The sequence below is a fragment of the Haemaphysalis longicornis genome, unplaced genomic scaffold (genome assembly GCF_048455015.1).
Source record: "Haemaphysalis longicornis isolate Haplotype H1 unplaced genomic scaffold, Haemaphysalis longicornis Haplotype H1 scaffold_9, whole genome shotgun sequence".
NCBI classification, from domain to species: Eukaryota; Metazoa; Arthropoda; class Arachnida; order Ixodida; family Ixodidae; genus Haemaphysalis; species Haemaphysalis longicornis.
This window is the reverse complement of record NW_027526460.1, coordinates 133693863-133714274: the sequence shown is the minus strand read 5'-3', so window position 1 is coordinate 133714274 and position 20412 is coordinate 133693863. Positions and strand designations below refer to the sequence as shown.

General features: G+C 51.5%; 1 protein-coding gene across 1 annotated transcript in view; it reads right to left on the bottom strand.

Moving 5' to 3' along the window:
* The window catches only part of LOC144152801 (dnaJ homolog subfamily C member 13-like), a 133328-nt gene that overhangs the window by 77311 nt on the left and 35605 nt on the right, over positions 1-20412 (bottom strand). The window contains exons 16-18 of the mRNA XM_077684265.1: positions 16037-16330; positions 9713-9952; positions 5242-5459 (exon numbers count right to left, since the gene is read on the bottom strand). Of these exons, the coding sequence (XP_077540391.1) occupies positions 5242-5459; positions 9713-9952; positions 16037-16330 (752 nt within the window). The remainder of the gene's footprint in view (positions 1-5241; positions 5460-9712; positions 9953-16036; positions 16331-20412) is intronic.

The window sequence follows — 20412 nt, the reverse complement described above, 5'->3', positions numbered from 1 at the left end:
TCTATTTTTTTTCTTTTCCTCGACTAAGAGAGGAGGGAGCAGCGCTGCATGGGATGGCCGATTCCATCTCTTTTTTCTTTTTTGCGACCATAAAACGACGCCCCCGCTGCACCGGTCAATCAGCAGACCCCGCAAAAAAACGCAATATAAACGGTATTGTGCTTCAGACAACTGTATTTTAAGTGGTATGCTTATGAAAAGACTTCTATGGGAGACCTAGCAGTGGTCACACAAGCCTGCGTTATATCCGGTCCTGCACTGTAAGCGGTGTGGGAATCGTGGAGAACCGCGACATGCGATCCCGAGCCAGCGCGCGCTTCGGGAGAGACGCTTGTGCGCTGAAACCGGTCCGGCGCTTCGCTGGTTCGTCGGCGTCCCCCGAGAGATGGCGCCACCAATGTGCGCGGGGATAGGCGCGCGGGCGCGGGCGCCGCGAACGTGCGCGCATGGGAGTCGGGAAGAGTCTCGTCGGAGACCCAGTTGGGGCGAGATCGGCGGAACATGGCGGCGGTGATGGATACGTGCATCTCAGGTGGGAGCTTTGTTTGTCGCACGCCGTGAGTGCCTGCCTCCCGTTCGCGGTCACGACCCGGACGGCGTGATGCGTGAACGCCGTCGAGCCTTGTGCTCGCATGCTTTGGGATTCCCCAAATAAACGGCTGTGCTTCGGCACTACTGTCTACTGTGTTCTCGTATCGGCGAACCTCGCTGGGCTGCCGTAGCCATGGGAGCCCGCGTGGTTGACACGCCGGGAGCTAGCGTGGTGGCCTACCCCAGAGTGCTGGCAAGGCCCCCGAGGAACCCCTCGTATATCCCACATGGCGTTACGAACGTGGGTCTCATATTCAGACGAATTCGAGGTTGCTAGCTCCCCGAGAAATGCGTTGCAGCAGTCGTAGCCCGCCACCCTTTGTCCGGAAGACTTCGGACGAAACGCCTCGCGCCAGTCGGTTGCAGGCAGACAGTTATGATGCCCGATACAGCCGTGACGGCAAATGTGTAAACCTTCCTACCTGCACCAGGCGGTGAGTCAGTTGGATACCTCCGAGCACCGCAGTCGTGGCCCGCTTGCGAGACGGGAGGTGCGTAGGCCTTGTTCCAACATGGCGGCGGGTCGCCTTCCTCGTAGCGCCGTCCACGCGCAGCCGCGCCGGCGGCGCCGGTTGAAGCCCGCAGGCGCGGCAGACACTACCGAGCGAGGGTGCGGTGTTTGGGAGTTCGCAAGCCGCACGATTAGCCTGCCGCTGCTGCGCTTCGAGTCCGAGGCGGAGTGTTTGCCGATTTGACGATTTGACGCCTGACAAAGAGCGAGGGGGATCGCTGAAGAATCAGTCTCCTCTCGCTGCGGGGGGAAGCGGGAGCAATGGGACCGTTGTCTCCGTGCTTCCGGAGTGCGGGCGTCTCGATGCCGTGAAGTCTCCGCTCGAGATTGCGTTTAGGCAGTAAGAGCTTCGCGCGGCTCGGCAGCGGGCTCGTTGGTCGCGAGAGATCGCCAGTCTTAGTAAGAGACAGACTCTCAGGCGACCTATACCGGTGATGTGCGCCCGTAAGCCGCTGGTATTGCGGTTGGCGCTGGCTCTACGGCAGCTTGTATTGCTGCGAGTGAGTTGCAGGAGCCCGCCTGCTTGATGCTGACGCAGCTTTGCCGACCAACGCACCAGGTGGAAATAGCTCGGACGGGCGTTTCGATGCCGACAACCCGTAATAGTCAGGCGAGCTGCCTCCAGGCGGGGGTGGCTGCTGGAGCACAGTTGCCGGACTCGTGATTCCGCGAGCAAGCGAACGTGCAAGGGGGAGTCCCCTCGGGCATCTTTGTTACCCTATTTGGCGAGATCGTCGATAAGGTTTCCGGCCAGTCACAAGAGATTGCGGAGTCCCGCTGCTCCCGACTTCAAGTTTGGGAATCGTTTAAACTGGACGGTGAGAGCGAGACCTGCAAACGGATACAACCGGGAGCCACGCCAGTCACCACTGCCACGGACAGCGAGGATGGCCTGCTGAACCACCGGCGGGACCGAGCGCGGCCCGCGGAGCTACCACCAGTTGCTGTTCCGGCCTGCCGGGCGGCAGCCAACCGTTCGGGAGGACCTGCGGCCGAAGCGGCCACGGAACCCAGGAGGCGGCGGAATCTGGCGCATACGCGAGCGGCGCGAGCCTTCGGGCAGCCGCAGTGGGCGCGGCCGTTCCTGTTGCCGCCTCGAGCTGGGAGTGGGGGTCGCATCATGGCGCGACCTCGGCGTTCGTCGGCTGCGGCTGCAGGCTACCCCCGGGCCTGCCAACCTGCTGTGCTGCCCAACCGCGAGAGACTCGGAACCATTGCAATGTGTTTGCGGGTTTGTGAAGCGAGCATCGCGACGACGGCATCGTGTGGCGAACCTTGGTGTGGACTGGCATGGGAGTGGCGTTCGGTGGCTGTTTTGCGGACTTGAGACGTCGTGACGAGTGTGGTGCAACGTGGCGTCACTCGAGCTCAAGTGGCGTCCAGTTTTAGGGGGGAGGAGTGTGGGAATCGTGGAGAACCGCGACCTGCGATCCCGAGCCAGCGCGCGCTTCGGGAGAGACGCTTGTGCGCTGAAACCGGTCCGGCGCTTCGCTGGTTCGTCGGCGTCCCCCGAGAGATGGTGCCACCAATGTGCGCGGGGATAGGCGCGCGGGCGCGGGCGGCGCGAACGTGCGCGCACGGGAGTCGGGAAGAGTCTCGTCGGAGACCCGGTTGGGGCGAGATCGGCGGAACATGGCGGCGGTGATGGATACGTGCATCTCAGGTGAGAGCTTTGTTTGTCGCACGCCGTGAGTGCCTGCCTCCCGTTCGCGGTCACGACCCGGACGGCGTGATGCGTGAACGCCGTCGAGCCTTGTGCTCGCATGCTTTGGGATTCCCCAAATAAACGGCTGTGCTTCGGCACTACTGTCTATTGTGTTCTCGTATCGGCGAACCTCGCTGGGCTGCCGTAGCCATGGGAGCCCGCGTGGTTGACACGTCGGGAGCTAGCATGGGGGCCTACCCCAGAGAGCTGGCAAGGCCCCCGAGGAACCCCTCGTATATCCCACAGCGGTTACATTATAAATGGTTTACACTGTAATGTAAAAGAATTCGGATGATCCGCACACATTTATCACTTTGGAGTGGGAGATACGAACACGCCAGCCGTGAGCAGCCGACCATGACGTGGACGGGAGGCGGAAGTTTTGGTGCGACCATGTGGTGTTGGTTGTGTGCGGGCACAAAAGCATTAGACCTCCCCCGCCAGCGGCATTCCTCCTCGTGGGGCGTTTACAGTAGTGGTGAGAGAGGCGCTGCTCTGAAGGAACACTACGTTTCACCCTCTCTACTCGGTTCTTTATCCGTCTCCTCTTCCCTCTTTTATCTCCCACTACATTCTCCTCCCGCTGCCCCTTTCATTTCCACTGCCTGCAGCTCGGGTGCGTCCAGCTTCCTTTTTGTATATACTTTTTGAACAAACCACGCCTGGCTCTGCAATCGGGCATTCCCTGTTTCTGACGGTGAGTACTTTCCCCATTTTGCCTTCTCTACATTCCTCGCTTCCCTCTATGCCCTGAGTTCTACCTGTCCTGTCGTCGCCCTACTGTGTTGCCAAAGCCGCTTGTGCGTCAATTACGTGTACAAGTCCTTGTGTGTGCACTGCATCTGTGACGGGAAAGCGTTCTTTTGATGCCCGCAGTGACGATTTGGCCCGGAACTCCGGTAGCAGCCTCCTCCTCAGTTGCTGTGCGTTGCTGTGGAAGGAGCCTTATGGCGAGCACCAATGGGGAGACACGTGCCTCATGGCGGCAAATTCAAAGCGCTCGCAGCAGCTGGCTGGGCCACTTACACAGCGGATATTTGGTGTCGATGACATTTTATTGATTCATTGATTGAGGGGCTTAATGCTATTCGGTGCTTTTCTTTTTTGCGTCATCCGTTTAGTAACTTCTCATGCACTCTCCCCTTCAGATCGGTCAAAGCTTTGTTCGTTGTTACAACAGGAGGAAAGGTATGAGCACCAATGTGGCAATGGCATGCTCCTGCTGGTAGTGCGAACAGTAGGCGAAGGTCAGCAAACGAAAGGTCGACCTCTCGGAAGCCTGCAGGCGATATGAAACATCGTCTTTGCCCTTCCCTCTCTGCGACTGTGTAAGGGCAATGGGGCGGATTGATTGATGGTAGGTAGGGTTGAATGCACTGACGCTTCGCAGGCGATGAGGCGCGCCGTAGTGGAGGGCCCTGGATTAATTTTGAACCCCTGGGGATCTCTAACGTGCACCGAAATCTCGAACACACGGGGGGCGTTCTTGCTTTTCGCATGGATGACACTTTATAGTGCAGCTTTCGCCGAAATTATCCGATTCTTTCCTGCATAAGCAATTTAGTTCAGGCCTTGAGCTGCGCTCTAACGAAAGGCCAGAGGCGGTCAAAGCCAACACGGAAAAAGCCAACGCCTTGTTGCTGCCACTTATTACAGGCGCAGCGTGTGTCCAAGTGCAGGGAACTCGTTTTTTATAGTTTTCTGGTGATACGAATTTTTGGGTGATACGAATATTTTCGCCACTCCTTCGGATTCTCATCACCGAGACTCCACTGTAGTTGGTATTCCATGACCCGCCACTCTTAAGAGCAGAAATTTTCCGACAAAGGACGTGACAGATGGGCACAGACAAGGATGGTGCCTGTCCCCATCTGTCAAGTCCTTTGTCTGAAAATTTTCTGCGCTTAACCTTTTGATGCCCAAAACTTTATTATTTCGCTTTTTTTTATGTCCTAAAAGGACTTCCCACACCACAAATATGAAGTCAGAAAAATTTGGTTCATTAAGATGGACACTGCGACACACTGGGCACTGGCTGCCCATATATCACTTGAACACGAGAACTACCTCGACCAACATGATTTATGGTTCAAGTGAAGACAGTAACGGAAAGTTTGAATTGCTATCATTTGTATTAACAACGAAATTGCACAATTTCAGCTACCTGTCACTAGCCCATTGAGCCTCCCGGGCTCGATGCGAGTTGACACGTGGAAACCATATTTTTTTAGCACACGGAAGTATGTGCTGCCCTCTCTCCTTTTGTTTTTTAAGGACCGGTACCCTTTGTCTGTCGATAGATGGTGTTAAGTGTAAAAAAAAAATGCAGAGTGTTTCAGTTGTTGCTCCTGAGCCACACTGGGCATCAAGGAGTTAACTGTGGTTGGTCAAGTGCCCCGTTCTGCGCGGCGTCCTCCACCCCCCGCTGACTCACGAGCGGCGGATGTAGGCAGCGGGCGTGTCCTCCTGGTCCTCCTCGAGCAGCAGGCGCAGGAAGTAGTCGCCCACGCGCACCTCCTCCTGCAGGCTCGGGTAGAAGACCTCGAACTCCCAGTGGTTCCACGCCACCGCCTGGGTGGCACCGCACACCGACCGGTCCTGGCTGAAGCTGCGCAGCTCCGCCTCCAGCGCGTCCCGCAGCTCCTCCCGCGTCTGCAACAGGGAGGGGGCAGGGCAAAGACTCGTCACTCGCCACTGAGCTTATTGTATTTACTAACGCACACCTTTTTTCCGGAAAAATAGGTCCCAAAATCACATGCGCGTTACAGTCGAGTACGACTCAAGACTGCGGTGCCGTATCGCCATAAACGTTTCAAGATGGCTGCATGACTACTGAACGCGTAGCTAGCGCTTCACAGTCAGCGCATGTTTGCCTTTGTTGTCTGCGTAGCCTTTTTTTGCGTTCCTCTGTTCTTTCCATTAAGAAATTTCCCACTGCGAAGACACGGCGGGTTCACCCCAATGCTGCATTTAAGAAGAAAGTAATCTTGTAAATATGGTAGTGCTGCTGCATGGCTGTAAATAAGTAAACGAAAAACCCACTACCATCACTACCATTACCAAATGATGAAAGTAGATAAATACTCATGCCCTTGTCTAACACTATGAAGTGCTGAATGTGAACATGTTCTACAGAACTCTGTCTGCTTGGGTTAAACTTGAAGTGGCAAATAAACCAACCAAGGGCGTTTATTGAAAGCCTGCTTTCAATAAACACCCTTGGTTGGTGTATTTGTATGATGTGTGAGTGATTTTGGATTGGTATAACTTTTGTTTGAGCCTGCAGTGAAACGCGCGCTGGCATGCGCTTTGGCTCTCTTTGTGTGGAGAAATTTGCAGTTACTATTACACTACGTGCACCCGGTGAATGGAAGACTACAAGTATGACTTGGACCTCGGTCCCTTGGACAATAAAGCTTGTTTCTCTCTCTGTGTAGTCACTATGACAATTCCGCTCACAATTAAACATAAACTTTACTGGTTTTAGACACTTTCCAATTCAAACAGCAAATTCAGCTCCCCATCCCAGTTGCATACAGTACACTCGATGCTTTCTCAATTCTAGCAAGCTCCTGATTCCCGATGATAACTTGTAGGTTCAGTGTCTTAAACTGAGGGTCAACTGCAATTCAAACTTTAAATACAACGAAGTAATTCAGTTTGACGAAACAATGGCCAACAACAAAAAAACTAAACCTAGTTCCACCCAGTGTGAAGTCTGCAGAAACAGGGGAGCTATGGGGCCCTAGTGTCGGCTCGAACATTGATGGACGCTCGCCCAAGAAGGGCAACGCCATTGGCCTGCACATTTTATGATTGCGTCAGAGGTGGGAGCTTCCCTCCACTAGCGGCAGGGAGAGAAACTCCCCCCTGCAAGACCACTGCGCCCTCTATCGGTGGGTCTGGCAACTTGCTCCTACCCCTGTGTGACGCATGACCTTCAGTAGACGGACGAAAAGGCTCAACCCACAACTGCTCCACTGTTAATATAAAAAAAACCCTTAGCACACTTCAGATAGCATAGAAAAAAGTAGAAGACACACCAACTTTGTTAAAAACGAATGTCCGATTTGTAACTGAAATGGCAGAGTGGGTAGACCTAATGATGGCCTGGTGCAGCTGTTCAAAGCACCAAAGAGGCAACAAATCCCACCAGTAATCTCTGCACTGATATGCCCTAAGTACCAGCATGTTGCAGATAAGGTTCCTATGTATATTTTCTGCAACTGAAGCAGTGGTCTAGTGTTGCAAAAGGGTGCAGGCTGTTCGAATTTGTTGCTAGCAGGAAAGAAATTATTGATCAAAGGGGGTCAATGTGAAATGGGGTGGAGTTTACAATCACACTGTGTTGATTGTTTGCTTTATGCAGTTTAACTCTTTCGTGACCACGCCACAGGCCATCGTTCACGGGTGAACGATGATTTTCAAACCTCCTGCAAAAACTAAAAACGGCGCTATTTGGACAACTGACACCACCTGGCGTATTCATTGGCAACCCTTTTTTCAGTTTCGAAGCCGCTTGTTTACATTTTGTGTGGGTAGACAGAATCGCGAGTGAAATTTGAACCCAAGGTAGCGATGAGTTGGGCGAAAATGGCGTCCCGTTTCACTGCGCGCTCCGCAAAGGCAGACAACAGTTTTAGCCACTTTGGCCACTGCTGCTGGTGATTTTTTTTTACCTTAGCAGCAGTGATGACTCCAGCAATGACGTGGATTCTTCAAATTTGAGTTCCGATGAAGGCTCTCCCATTCAATGGCCTCAGACTTAGGCAGGTGCTGCCACGGAAGGTTCGTTTTTGACTTCGCGCTGTATTTATAAACAAAATGTACGTAATATCTGACGACTGCAGTATTACTTTCATGTGAAGGGTCTGAACAATGTGTGGCGGGGATATTTTGCCAAATGCATACCGCTGCATCGTGTTTACACCTTCAAGATAGCCTGCCGCTCGTGCAAAATTGGCGCTGCAGAGCGATGCGCGCTGCTCCTCAAAAGCACTAATTCTTTTTTGTTTTTTACCGCTGCAGTGATAAGGATTTTGTGTGAGAACACAAACAAGTATGCTTAGATGCGTATTTTAGAGACCGAATTACTCTCGAGTGGCTTCGCGGAGTGGCACAACCGTCAGGACCGTTAGGTTGGCGGGCCCGCAAAAATCCAGGACTTGGTGTGCAGCGTTGATGTACATATTGAACCATACCTTAGGAATATAGAAACATTTCGTGCATCTTTGAATTCCTAAAATAATTTTTAGGCTCAGTAAAACCGCCTATTTGTGTTTTGTGTATACATTTCTTGCACTTTTTTTGTTTCGTTGACTAATAAACTCTTAATAATTACACCTTTCCCAAAACTGCTGTTATGTATTTGATAGGGAAGTCTACAAGCTACAATTTCACACATAGCAATGCTAAATGTGTGCAGTAGCTTGAGAGAAAAAAAAAAAAGTTTTCTGGAAACACTCGAAATCGGCCATTTTGCCGCGGTCGCAAAAGAGTTGAAAGGGGCCATGAAGGCAAAATACAAGTTTGATTCATTAAAAAGACTGCTTCGTCTTGATTTCAATGATGCCCATTTTTTGCCAAAAGTTTGTCACTACAGTCACACTCAACCTATCCGTGAAAGGTCGTCGTCGTAACAGTATCTCGTTATATCTGGACGTGCCTTTAAAAATAAGGAGAAAGACAAATAATGAGGTGTGCTACCTTTTTATTGAGGGGACGAAGAGATGGCTGCTTGCTTTTGCACTGTAGTGTGCACGACAGTCTTTCGCAGGCTGTCCATGTGGTCGGCGTGCCCATCGGATAGTCCCTTTGCAAAAACAAGCTAGTCGAGAGCCGCAGTGTAGTCCAGCGCCTTGGCAGTACTTATAGGCTGCAGGGCAGGAATGTCTACGTCGCAGTCGGATGAGGCCAACTCGTGACCAGCTGCACCGCGCACTTGGCATATTACAGTAGCCGACCATTTTTTCGGACTCCCAAAATTTGGACTTGCTGAAAATTTCGGACTTTCCCAAGGAACCGCCAGTTGTCCCATAGGAGTATTGACTTACGGGTTTTTCGAAGTGCTTTTTTATTCGTACTATTTTTCGTTCCCCTCCGGATCCGAAAAATCGGTCAGCTGCTGTATTGACATCCGGAAACCAGATGTACAGGGCACCTTGTACCTCCTTGTACGTCGCCTCAAGTAAAAACTTTCGTTTATTCTCAGCGCTGTTGAGGTTTGCCAATTCCATATCTTCTTTCCACCTTTCACGACAGTTGATACTGTAGACGTCGACAGCCCCTACTTCTTGGAGACTTCGGCATTTCTCGCCCCTGAGCGTATCTCGCGAATGTTGTCCACCTTGGTGCCGACATCAGTGGCTTTTCGTTGCATGGCCTTAGTGTGCAGCCATTACGCTCTGCTGGTAGTTGCCGAGCCGAGTAATTCAACATTCAAGCATGAAAGAAGAGTGCAGACATCCCAGAAAGAACACAAACATAGCACCACAGGCCACCAGCACAAAGTAGCCTCAAGTAGCCTCACGAGGCTGCCGGAAAAGGAGTGTAGCAGTATGGTAGCGAGGCTATGAGCTCTGTACTGGCTTGTGCTAGTATGTGTGCGTGGCACGGGCAGGCCTGTGAGCCAAAGCCGTCATCAAATAACAAGACTGGACAATTGTACTGCATCCTCTAGTTCTGTTTGATCGCGCCACTTTGATGCTAGCATGCAGATAACACGCTGACAACTGTTTTAGTGCTGGTCCTATCCCTCCTACCCATATTACTTCTCACCAGTGCTGAATTTGACGGGTTTTTTTTTTTTCATTTTGCTTGAATTTTTTAACGCCTTTCGAGGCCCGAATAGAGCTGAATGAGTTATCCAAGGCTAGCTGTTTCAAATTCAACAAGGTCCCCCTCACCCGAAAGTTCCAGATGAGGTCGGGCCGGGCGTGGTCCAGGTAGAAGTGGTGGTAGAAGCGTGCCCAGTTGGCCTCGGCACGCACCCGCTGCCGCCGCTTGCGCAGCACCACGGGCCGCATGGGCTCCACGGGGGCGGACCGCTGCCGCCAGTGCTGCAGGAACCGCTCCACCCCGCGCACCGCCTTCAGCTGCTGCGCCCAGGCCGGCCCCTTGCCGGACTGCTGCTGCTGGTGCAGGTCCTGCAGGCAGGGGCATTAGTGCTTAATTCCTCTCTCCTCCCTCTCTGTCCTCCTCCTCCTCTTCACACAGTTCAAGCGGGCGCTAGGTTACAAAGCTAGACTCCGTGGTTTTAAGCAACGCTATCTGCACAATACCTAGTGACGACTGATTGTGGGGTCTAACGCGCCGAAGCTACACCTGCGCTATAAGGCACACCGTACTGAACGGCTCCGGATTGATTTCCACCACCTGGGGGGGATCTTTAACGTGCAACAAAACCTCAACACACGGGTGTTTTTGCTTCTTGCCCCCATCCGAAAAACAGACACCATGGAGGAGACCCAACTCGTGTCTTTGAGCTTGGCAGCACAACGCCTTAGCCACTGAGCCACCGCGGCGGGTCTCGGTACCTACATGTCCTCCCCAAGTTCCTTTGCACATTTTCTGCACACGCTTGGCTCATTTTGCTCCGCCTGAATGTCGTACAAGGAAGCAGGGGCCTTACGGCGGAGCCAACATTTTAAATGCAAAGCATTTCTTTAACTCACGATGTCACCCGTTCTTGGCGTCCGTAGTTGTCCGCATCGCTCGCCTCGACATGCCCGGCTCAGACGTTTCGCTATCGGCGCGATCAACATTCGATAGCGCGCCCAGGCACGTTTCAAGGACACTCTCTCCCCTCTCTCGGACTCAACGTGCGCCGAGGCTGCCAATTTTACTGCTGACGAGCGCTCTCTCGTCAGCAGTTGCCACAAGTGCAATAACATTAACGTAACGCAAACTACTTAACGTCGTGCGCCCCCGGAAATGCTCTGCATTTGATCGTGCCCCTCGCGAGGGGGATGTTTCACTGCGTCGCCATGCAAACATTTTGCCACGCTTTAGTTTCAGTTCCGTATCTCCCCGCCGCGGCCGTGGAGAGAAGGCGGCCGGCCGCGACTCTCGCCACCGCGGCGCTGCGGTTGCGAGTTGCGCTAGGAAAGCGAGCGTCGTCTGCTAGCGGGGAGCAAAACGCGTTCTGCTCGGCATCTCCAATCTTCGCCACTTCTGGCTGCGCACTGCAAAAGAAATTTTTTTTCCAATACTGCCCACTACCGTATTTACTCGCGTAATCCTCGCACTCGCGTAATCCTCGCACCCCTAATGTGAGCCACCAAAACTTGAATTTTTTGGTTCCTTGCATAATCCTCGCACCCCCAACTTTGCAGCGGCGAAAGTTGCCTGCTCGCGAAACCCGCATGGTGCACGCGCTCTCCAACGCGCGCCCTCCCCCGCCGCCTCTCCGTTCGGCGGAGAGCGCTGTGTATCCAAGGCCATCCAGGCGCCCTAACAACTCCCTAACACGCTACTCACACTGTCCCTGAGCCGGTTTCGCGCATGTTTCGCGTGCGCGCAACTAGACGGTGTTCGCGCAGCCCGCTGTCGTGTCGGCGTGTCGCCGTCGTGGTCCCGTCGTTGAGCGGCAGCAGTCAGTGAGTCACTCGCGTCAGTGGTGGATAGCTCGCTGCCATTTTGAGAACTTTTTCATCTAATTGTTTTGTGCTTGGTGCCGCTTCGCCATGGGGAGGAACGCCAGCTACACTGCCGCTTTCAAATTGAAAGCGAAAGAGTACGCGATCGAACACGGCAACCGTGCCGCAGGCAGGCACTTCGGCGTCACCGACTTCGGCGTCACCGTGCGTTACTGGAGCAGGGCACGCACATACGACGACGAGATAGGGCGCGCGCCAGAAAGCAAAGGCGGCAATTTCATGATCGCTGATCGACGGGAGACTGTTTACGTTGTAAATAATAAAATAAAAAGAAATAGCTGCTGTTGGCAACACTGAGCTTACCTATACAAAAAAACGACCGCTACATTTAGCGGGACTGGCATAAGGCAAATTGGCAACACTGTGCACCGGATTTTTTTTTCCCCCGCATAATTCTCGCACCCCTAGTTTTGCATTGACTTTTCCGAAAAAAAAGTGCGAGGATTATGCGAGTAAATACGGTACTTCCTCAATATGGGTACAACTTCGAGATCACTGTACAAGCAGTGCACCGCAGCGCAACAATCTGCGGGCACAAACATGGCGCACATGCCCCGAGTAGTCCCCAATCACAACGGCCTCGCTTGAAATGTCGGAGCATACGAGTGAGTCACTGTGTCGGTCGGCAGTGCAGCTGCTAGAGTGCCTCCCTTCCATGGCTGCAACTGGTCAAACCGTGTTGGGACCACATTTTACATGCAGGAGAACCTCGGTTCTAAGCAGATGATGATGTTAAGTGGGCACCTGAGAATAGCAACTTTTCGCCTCCAAAGCAAATAAAACGAAAAGTTACAAAAAAATGTAAAAAATGGCCACCACAAACGCTGCAATAAAAATATCACAACTGGCCATGCAAAACTTGATGCAACAGTCGACGAACATCGACAAATGTGAGGCAACATCAAGAGCCTGTCTGGAGCCTAAGTAAGCACTCTGCATTAGACTGCACAACTTTTGTGGGCAAAGCTCCTTAGGGGCTCAGGCTGTCGGTGTCTCCTGTCGTCGTCGTTGTCGTTTCATGTAGTCACAATACCAAAACACAGAGATACAGTTAAACCTCGATGTAACGAAGTCGGTAAAATTCGTAATTTACTTCGTTACATTGAAATTTCGCTACATAGAAATTCGCGGTTATAATGAAGTGTTCATCCCGTGAAGCGTTTCCTGAAAAAGAAAACGTGGCGCGCATACACGGCCGGCGCACTGTTTCTGTTTCTATCGGTGCTTAATCGTCTACGCGGGCATCAGCGTGATCCGCATGGAGCGTTTTCTTCCCGCAAAAACGCGCCCCGCAAGCCACAGGCGCGCTGACGCAGCCGCGGAGACCACCCGCGCGATGCGGGTAGCTCCAGCGACCGATTCTAACCGCTCGCTGAAACGCAACTCGAGGGGCAAACGAGAGGGGTATGCGAGAAAAAAAGCGGATAACGTGGGCGAAATTTTCACTGTAAAACGTCATACACGCCGCTTACGAGAGCGCCCATCAAATATCCTTCGCGGCGGCCTTATCGTCTAGCCAGCCAGCATCCCCGAGCGCTTCGAAGCTCCCGCCGTAGGGTGCGCGCCTCCCCATTGGCGAAACCATGGCGAAACTGGCCAGGCTCCTCCCACCGCTGCGCGCAGCGCGAGTCACTTCCCGCCGCCGGCACGCAATCGCGGACGCCGGTGTGAAAAAAAAACGCGCGTGCAAGGCTCATAAAGATTCACAAATGCTTGCTGGGACGACGAAACCCAACAAGCATGAGCGAACTCGAACGAAGTGCAAAGCGGCGGCTTGCGGCGGCGGCGGCAACGCCAGTGGCGATTAGGCTTACCACCGCGGAGGATATTTGATGGGCGCTTTCGTAAGCGGCGCGTGTCACGTTTTACAATGAAAATTTCGCCCACGTTATCCGCTTTTTTTCTCGCACGCCCCTCTCATATGCCCCTTGAGTTGCGTTTCAGCGAGAGGTTAGAAGCGGTCGCTGGAGCTACCCGCATCGCGCGGGTGGTCTCCGCGGCTGCGTCAGTGCGCCTGTGGCTTGCGGGGCGCGTTTTGCGTTTTTGCAGGGAGAAAACGCTGCGTGCGGTTCACGCTGATGCCGATTAAGCCGTAGACGATTAGACTCCGACAGAAACAGTGCGCCAGCCGTGTATGCACGCCACGCAGTTTGTAGGCAAGGGACTTAATCAAAGACTCCGTGGCTGGCTGCATCCGCGGCATTGGGCTACCCGTGTCGCCGCTCGCGTTTTATTGGGACCCCATTTCGGCGCTTGCGTCTCCCAAAATCTACTTCTACAACTTAAACATCGTGCCTCGTTCTCCATGAAACTTCGTTACATTGAAATTCCGGCAAACGGGACTTCGTTACACAGAGGGTGAAAATACATGGTGTGCATACACTTGAAGTTACAAAAAATTCAGTGGTTCGTTACATCGAGGGTTTCGTTACATTGAAGTTCGTTACATCGAGGTTTAACTGTACTCGTTTTCTAACACGTCATGCTAGAACACTTCCAGCTTCAAAGACACCAGAATTTTACAGCAAAGCTGCATACCTCTACCCCCTAAAGATTTCAGGTGCATGGGCAAACACGCCAAGGCGCTGGCGTGGTGTGTGGCCACCATCATGGCAGCACACGCATCAGGCCATCCCACCCAGATCGAAAGCATTACTGTGAGGAGAAACATGGGTTTATTCCCTTCACTCTAAGTGACGTACCACAAGTGTTCCTCTCCATGGCAGAATGTGCCCTGAGCTCTCACGTGGTTCCGCCACGCGTATTCGATTACGAAGCCAGTGGGTATCACGTAGCATTGTTTTCGCCATCGGGCACTCTCAGAGGGACTTCATTTTAGCAGCCCATCATCTATACGCGGGTCGCCGGCCAAGATTCAGATGTTGCCTGGGTTCCGGCCTGCTGGTTTGGGCCATCGAGTGCCAGCTCCCGCTCCTCTGTCCCTGTCTGTCAGCCACACTCCATTCCAGCGAACTTCGAAGTGGTTGGAACCACTGCAGACTTCACTCCTCGTCACACAAAGCTCACCTCTAAGCTTTACCGTTCCCTTTGAGGCTTCTCGTCTACCGGACGCAGCATGCCGCCAGCCAGCAGTGCTCGAGGCGTGTTGTGTGCAACAGGATCAACCGCAGGGAAACTACTCTTCTCTACTTTTTCCTCGCCTTTCTAATCTTTATTTTTTTCTATTCTATCCTAGCCTCACTTCAAAACGTTGCTGCTACTATTCATACCTGTTGACGCCACGGCCGAGAAGATGGATGCAAGTGCTCGAGGACCAGTAGAGCGCCACCACATAATGCGAGTGCAACTAATAATATATCTGTTGACGCCACTGCCAAGAATTTGGTTGAAACGCAACAGACGATGCACGCTGTTTTTTTTTTTTTTTTTTTTTTAGCGAAATTCGGACACGAAGCACATGCGAGGAACAGTAGCCACGGTCATGGCAGTTTTCAGTGTTGCCAAGCGAAGAAATCACCTGCTAAATGTTTCAGCGAATATCACCTATGCACCGCATGCTTCGCCCTTCCTCAGGGTTCACGTTAGTGGAGATGGCCCGGGATAATTTTTTCTCCCTAAATTAAACTGTAAGCGCGCTGAGTTGACCGTATCGGTGTGGGTCTGCGCAAATGCATTTATCAACTCCAAAGTGTGTTGAACATCGTACCTCGTCGGATGATAATTATGATGGTCAGTTTCTCACTGGTGCAAGGACATCAAGGGCAAGGAGAGCAAAAAAAAAAAAGCTACTAATAAACAAACGCGGTGTGAAACTAAATGAGGTGGTCAGAGTGACAGAGAGTTTGATATACAAGCGAGACGGCTGGTGCACAGGGTCAGGTAAAAGAATAGAACTGCTTAAGGGGGGACACTGGTCCCGAGAACATTTTTGTTATTTTTTAACCTATGTGCTTGAGATTTACACATTGAGTGTATTTCAACATCCTGAGCACAAATATGCAGTCAGTTTTTGTCTATGGGGTGTAAGTTTAGAGTTGTGTAACATGTTATGTCACTCCATTTCGGGCAATTTTTTCATTATGTACCTATAAAATACTCAAAAAGCTTTTATTCATTTGTGCTCTAGAAGGACCAGGGAGTGCAACTATACCACTGCAGTAATTTTGGTATGATTTCTGCAAACGCTGTAAAATTCGTAAATGTCAGGTCATCAATTTACAATGCTTTTGTAAAACTAACTGCATAAAATCTTGTGCCAGCAAAAAGAAATTCTGTACTTTTGTGGTTTTATTGCACTGTTCAGTTGCAGCAAAAATGATGTAAATCGAACCAGTACATCCCAAGATATTGTACTCGACAGCTGACCATGTGGGAAAAAAATTGTTTCTGAGAAAACAGAGCACGAAGTTTGCAAACATAGGCAAAAATGGTCATTTAGGCGACTTCAAAGGGCGACAGCTTTGTGAATACTTATGATACAGCTATGATATTTTTCAGGTACATTCTTTGGGACCTTGTAGACTGCAAATAAAATTAATACAGAAAATTGATTTTTTGGCAAATTTTCGGTCCTCAAGACCAGTGTCCCCCCTTAATAAAAGATCCACTGACGTTGGCGAGTCGCAGGTTGTCCCGGGGCTCGTGAAAGCCCGGCCCGTCCCCCTTGGGCCCCGGGGGCTCCTCGAGGCAGGCGAGCAGCCCCGGGGGCAGCATGCGCTTGAGGGCCCCCATGGCCGCCTCGTGGCCGGACACCCACAGGCCCACCAGGTGCCGGCACAGCTGCCGCAGGGCCACCAGCCGGGACTCCTGGCCGCCCCCGTACAGAGCCCCCAGCAGGTGCCGGGGCAGGGCCGCCTCCGCCAGCGCCAGCGACTGCATGCGCCCAGACGTCTCCGCATCCCCCTCCTGCGACGACGAGGGTGGAACAAGGGTTGGGGAACGGGGACGTGCGTTACCTCCCTCACCTCCTCCACATCCTCCTCCTGCTGCCAACGTCACAAATCCCCCCCCCGACATGGCACCGTGTAGTGCAAGCACGCTCCGATTAAGGGGGACACAGCTCTTAGAACAGCTTTCTTTAATTGCTAAGTAAAATCTGTGAAACTCGACAGTGTTGCTGCTTTTCTCCCACTGATTTCAAGTATGCCATTATTTTTTGAGGCGGTCAATTAGTTACCAAGATAATTAGAGATAATTAGCCGTTTTCGGAGGAACAATTGACAACAGTGTCGTTCATAAAACTGTAATCTTTATATTTTCGAATACGATGAACACTGGTGAATGCAATAAGAGAATCAGTTTTTTGACACGCCACTTGGAACTAATTTCACGGCTCATTAAACTTGGTTGTTTGAAATGGGCACTCAAAGTGGTTCCTTGCCACTGGTGCCGCCAAGGTTTAACTCTTTCGTTACGGCGGAAAAACGGCCGATTTTGAGTGCTTCCACAAAACGTTTTTTTTCTCTTGAGCTACTGGAGACACTTAGCCTTGCTATGCATGAAATTGTAGCTCATAGATTGCTCTTCCACACACAAAGCAGCAGTTTTGTTAAAAGCCCCCAAGAAAAGTATACAAAAAACACAAATCGGCAATTTTACCGAGACGAAAAATTATTTCAGGAATTTTAAGATATACAAAATGTTCCTACGTTCCTTGGCTATGATTCAATATATAAATCAACAGTGTACACCACGTTTTGAATTTTTGAGAGCCCGTCAGCCTAGCGGAACTGACGGCTGTGCCACGCCGCAAAGGCACTGAAGGGTGAGCGAGTCTCTGTGAAATGTGCATCCAAGCATACTCTTTTGTGTTCTCGCACAAAATCCTTATCAGTTTGGTGGTAAAAAACAAGAAAAAAAAAAATTCAGCGCTCTCGAGAAGCATCGCACATCGCCATGGAGCGTTAATTTGACACGAGCGCCAGGTTAGCTTGAAGGTGATAGCGCGATACGGTGCGGTGCATTTGGCAAAATATCCTGTCCGTACATTGTCGAGACCCTAAACACAAAAGTAAAACTGCAGTCGTCAGATAAGAAGCACGTTTTGTTTATAAATACAGCGCGGAGTCACAACGAAATTACCTGCCAGCGCTTGTTGAAGTGCGAGGCACCTGAATCGGAGCTTCGTCGTCCAAACTGAAATCTGAATATGTATTCCACATCGTTGCTTGACCCATCACTGCTGCTGGAATCAGAAAAATTGACAGCAGGAGCTGCCGAAGTGCTTGCTACAGCAGTCCGACTGTGCGGAGCGCAGCGCGAACCTGACGCCGTTTTCCTCCTAATCCCCTCTACCTTCGGTTCAAATTTCTCTTGCTACACCGCCACCACACGCGACACATAAACAAACGAAACCAAAACTGAAAGAGAAGTTGCCAATGAACACACCAGATGGTGATAGTTGTCTTTGGAGCGCCGGTTTTAGATTTTGCGGGAGATTTGAAATCATCGGAAGCCGGCTTCCGATTACCTATGGCGCCAAAGTGAAAGAGTTAATGAGCTGTGAAATTAGTTCCACGCAGCGTATCAAAAAACCTATTCTCCTATTGCATTCACCAGTGTTCATCATATTCAAAAATATAAAGATTACAGTTTGTCACGCACTAAGCCTAAATCACACACACACCGCTCCGAACAACCACACCGACCGACTCCTTTATTCCCAACACTCAACCCTAACCCCTCACACTTTACTCCTTCCTCTCTTCTCCCAGTCCCGATGATGATGATGGTGCCATCACGTAGCGCCCTCCCTCGGCACTCCCTGCTTCTGTCGTCGTCTGCGCCACGCCACCCTCCAAGTTTTATGAATGACACGATTTGGCAGGAGAATCAAAATTTTAACTTAAATTGATTAATTTCTCAGTGAACAAAGCATCGTTTGCTTTCGGACAAGTGCTGGGGACACTATACAGTTAAACCTCGATGTAACAAACTTCAATGTAACGAAACCCTCGATGTAACGAACCACGGAATTTTTTGCAACTTCAAGTGTATGCACACCATGTATTTTCACCCTCTGTGTAACGAAGTCCCGTTTGCTGGAATTTCAATGTAACGAAGTATCATGAAGAACTAGGCACGAAATTTAAATTGTAGAGGTCGATTTTGGGTGATGCAGGCGCCGAAATGGGGTCTCAATAAAACCCGAACGACGACACGGGCCGCCCAACGCTGTGGATGCAGCCAGCCACGGAGTCTGTGAGCGAGTCCCTTGCCTACAAACTGCGTGGCGCGCATACACGGCTGGCGCACTTCTTCTGTTTCTGTCAGAGCTTAATCATCTACGCATGCATCAGTGTGAACGGCACGGAGCGTTTTCTCCCCGCAAAAACACGCCCCGCAAGCCACAGATGCGCTGACGCAGCCGTGGAGACCACCCGCGCGATGTGGGTAGCTCCAGCGATCGCTTCTAACCGCCCGCTGAAACGCAACTCGATGGGCAAACGAGAGGGGCACGCGAGAAAAAAAGCAAATAATGTGGGCGAAATTTTCACTGTGAAACGTCATACGCGCCGCTTTCGAAAGCGCCCATCAAATATCCTCCGCGATGGTAAGCCTAATCGCCTCTGGCGGGTCCGCCACCGCCGCATGCCGCCGCTTTGCCCTTCGTTCAAGTTCACTCATGCTTGTTGGGTTTCATTGTTCCAGCAAGCATTTGTAATCTTTATGAGCTTTGTGCGCGCATTTTTTTTCACACCGGCGTCCGTGATTGCGCGCCGGCGGCGGCTTCTGCCTCAGCCAATGCTCGCGCTGCGCGCGGCAGTGGGAGGAGCCTGACCAGTTTCGCCAATGGGGAGGCATGCACCCTATGGCGGGAGCTTCAAAGTGTTTGGGGATGTCGGCTGATTAGACGATTAGGCTTACCGCCGCAGAGGATATTTGATGGATGCTTTCGTAAGCGGCGCGTATGACGTTTTACAGTGAAAATTTCGCCCATGTTATCCGCTTTTTTTCCCGCATGCCCCTTTCGTTTGCTCTCGAGTTGCGTTTCAGCGAGCGGTTAGAAGCGGTCGCTGAAGCTACCCGCACGGCGTGGGTGGTCTCCGCGGCTGCGTCAGTGCATCTGTGGCTTGCGGGTGCGTTTTTGTGGGGAGAAAATGCTCCATCCGGTTCATGCTGATGCCCGCGTAGACGATTATGCTCCGATAGAAACAGAAACAGTGCGCCGGCCATGTATGCGTGCCACGTTTTCTTTTGCAGGAAACGCTTCACGGGATGAACACTTCATTATAACCGCAAATTTCAATGTAGCCAAATTTCAACGTAACTAAGTAAATTACGAATTTTACTGACTTTATTACATCAAGGTTTAACTGCAAAACATGAAATCTTTCGAATAAAACAAACTTGCAGTTTGTCTGCATGGCCCTTTTGAGGAAACCAACTTGTAATTAGGTCTTCATGGCTCCTTTAACTTCCACCTCAGCTTTTTCTTGGCAGATGCTGCGCTCCCGTCCCTATTACTTGAGTTGACCTGACAAACTTGCAGGACGAGCTGCAGGTTAATCCCTTAGACCACCAAACCCGAGCTAAAAGGAGCTCCAATCAACAAAGAAGGCAACGCATGAGAGAGCAAAAATTCATTGCCACTCCAGCTGTTCACCGGTGCCATTAGGCTCGAGAAACGTTCAAGAGAACGCACTCCCAGCTAGCATCGTGTACTCCAACCTTTTAATTCGCTACTTTCACAAGGATCTTACCTGGGCTGTCCTAATGCATCGCAAAATCTAGGGCACCACTCAATCGGAGAGTTAATCTTCAAGGCTTAGGTAGCTTAAGATACCCGAGTCTCGACCCGTCTTTAAAAAAGAAGGCACAAACACTTTGAGGCCCCAGTAGCAGTGCTTCCCTCAGCCATCCTTCCCGTGCCCAGAGGACCAATACACAGCGCATTGAGGGTGCTTGCAGTGTGGCCATGCTCGTACCTACCTGGTTGCGGCAGCCATTACCACGTCTATCTTTACTCTCTCCCCTGCTGCACTCAG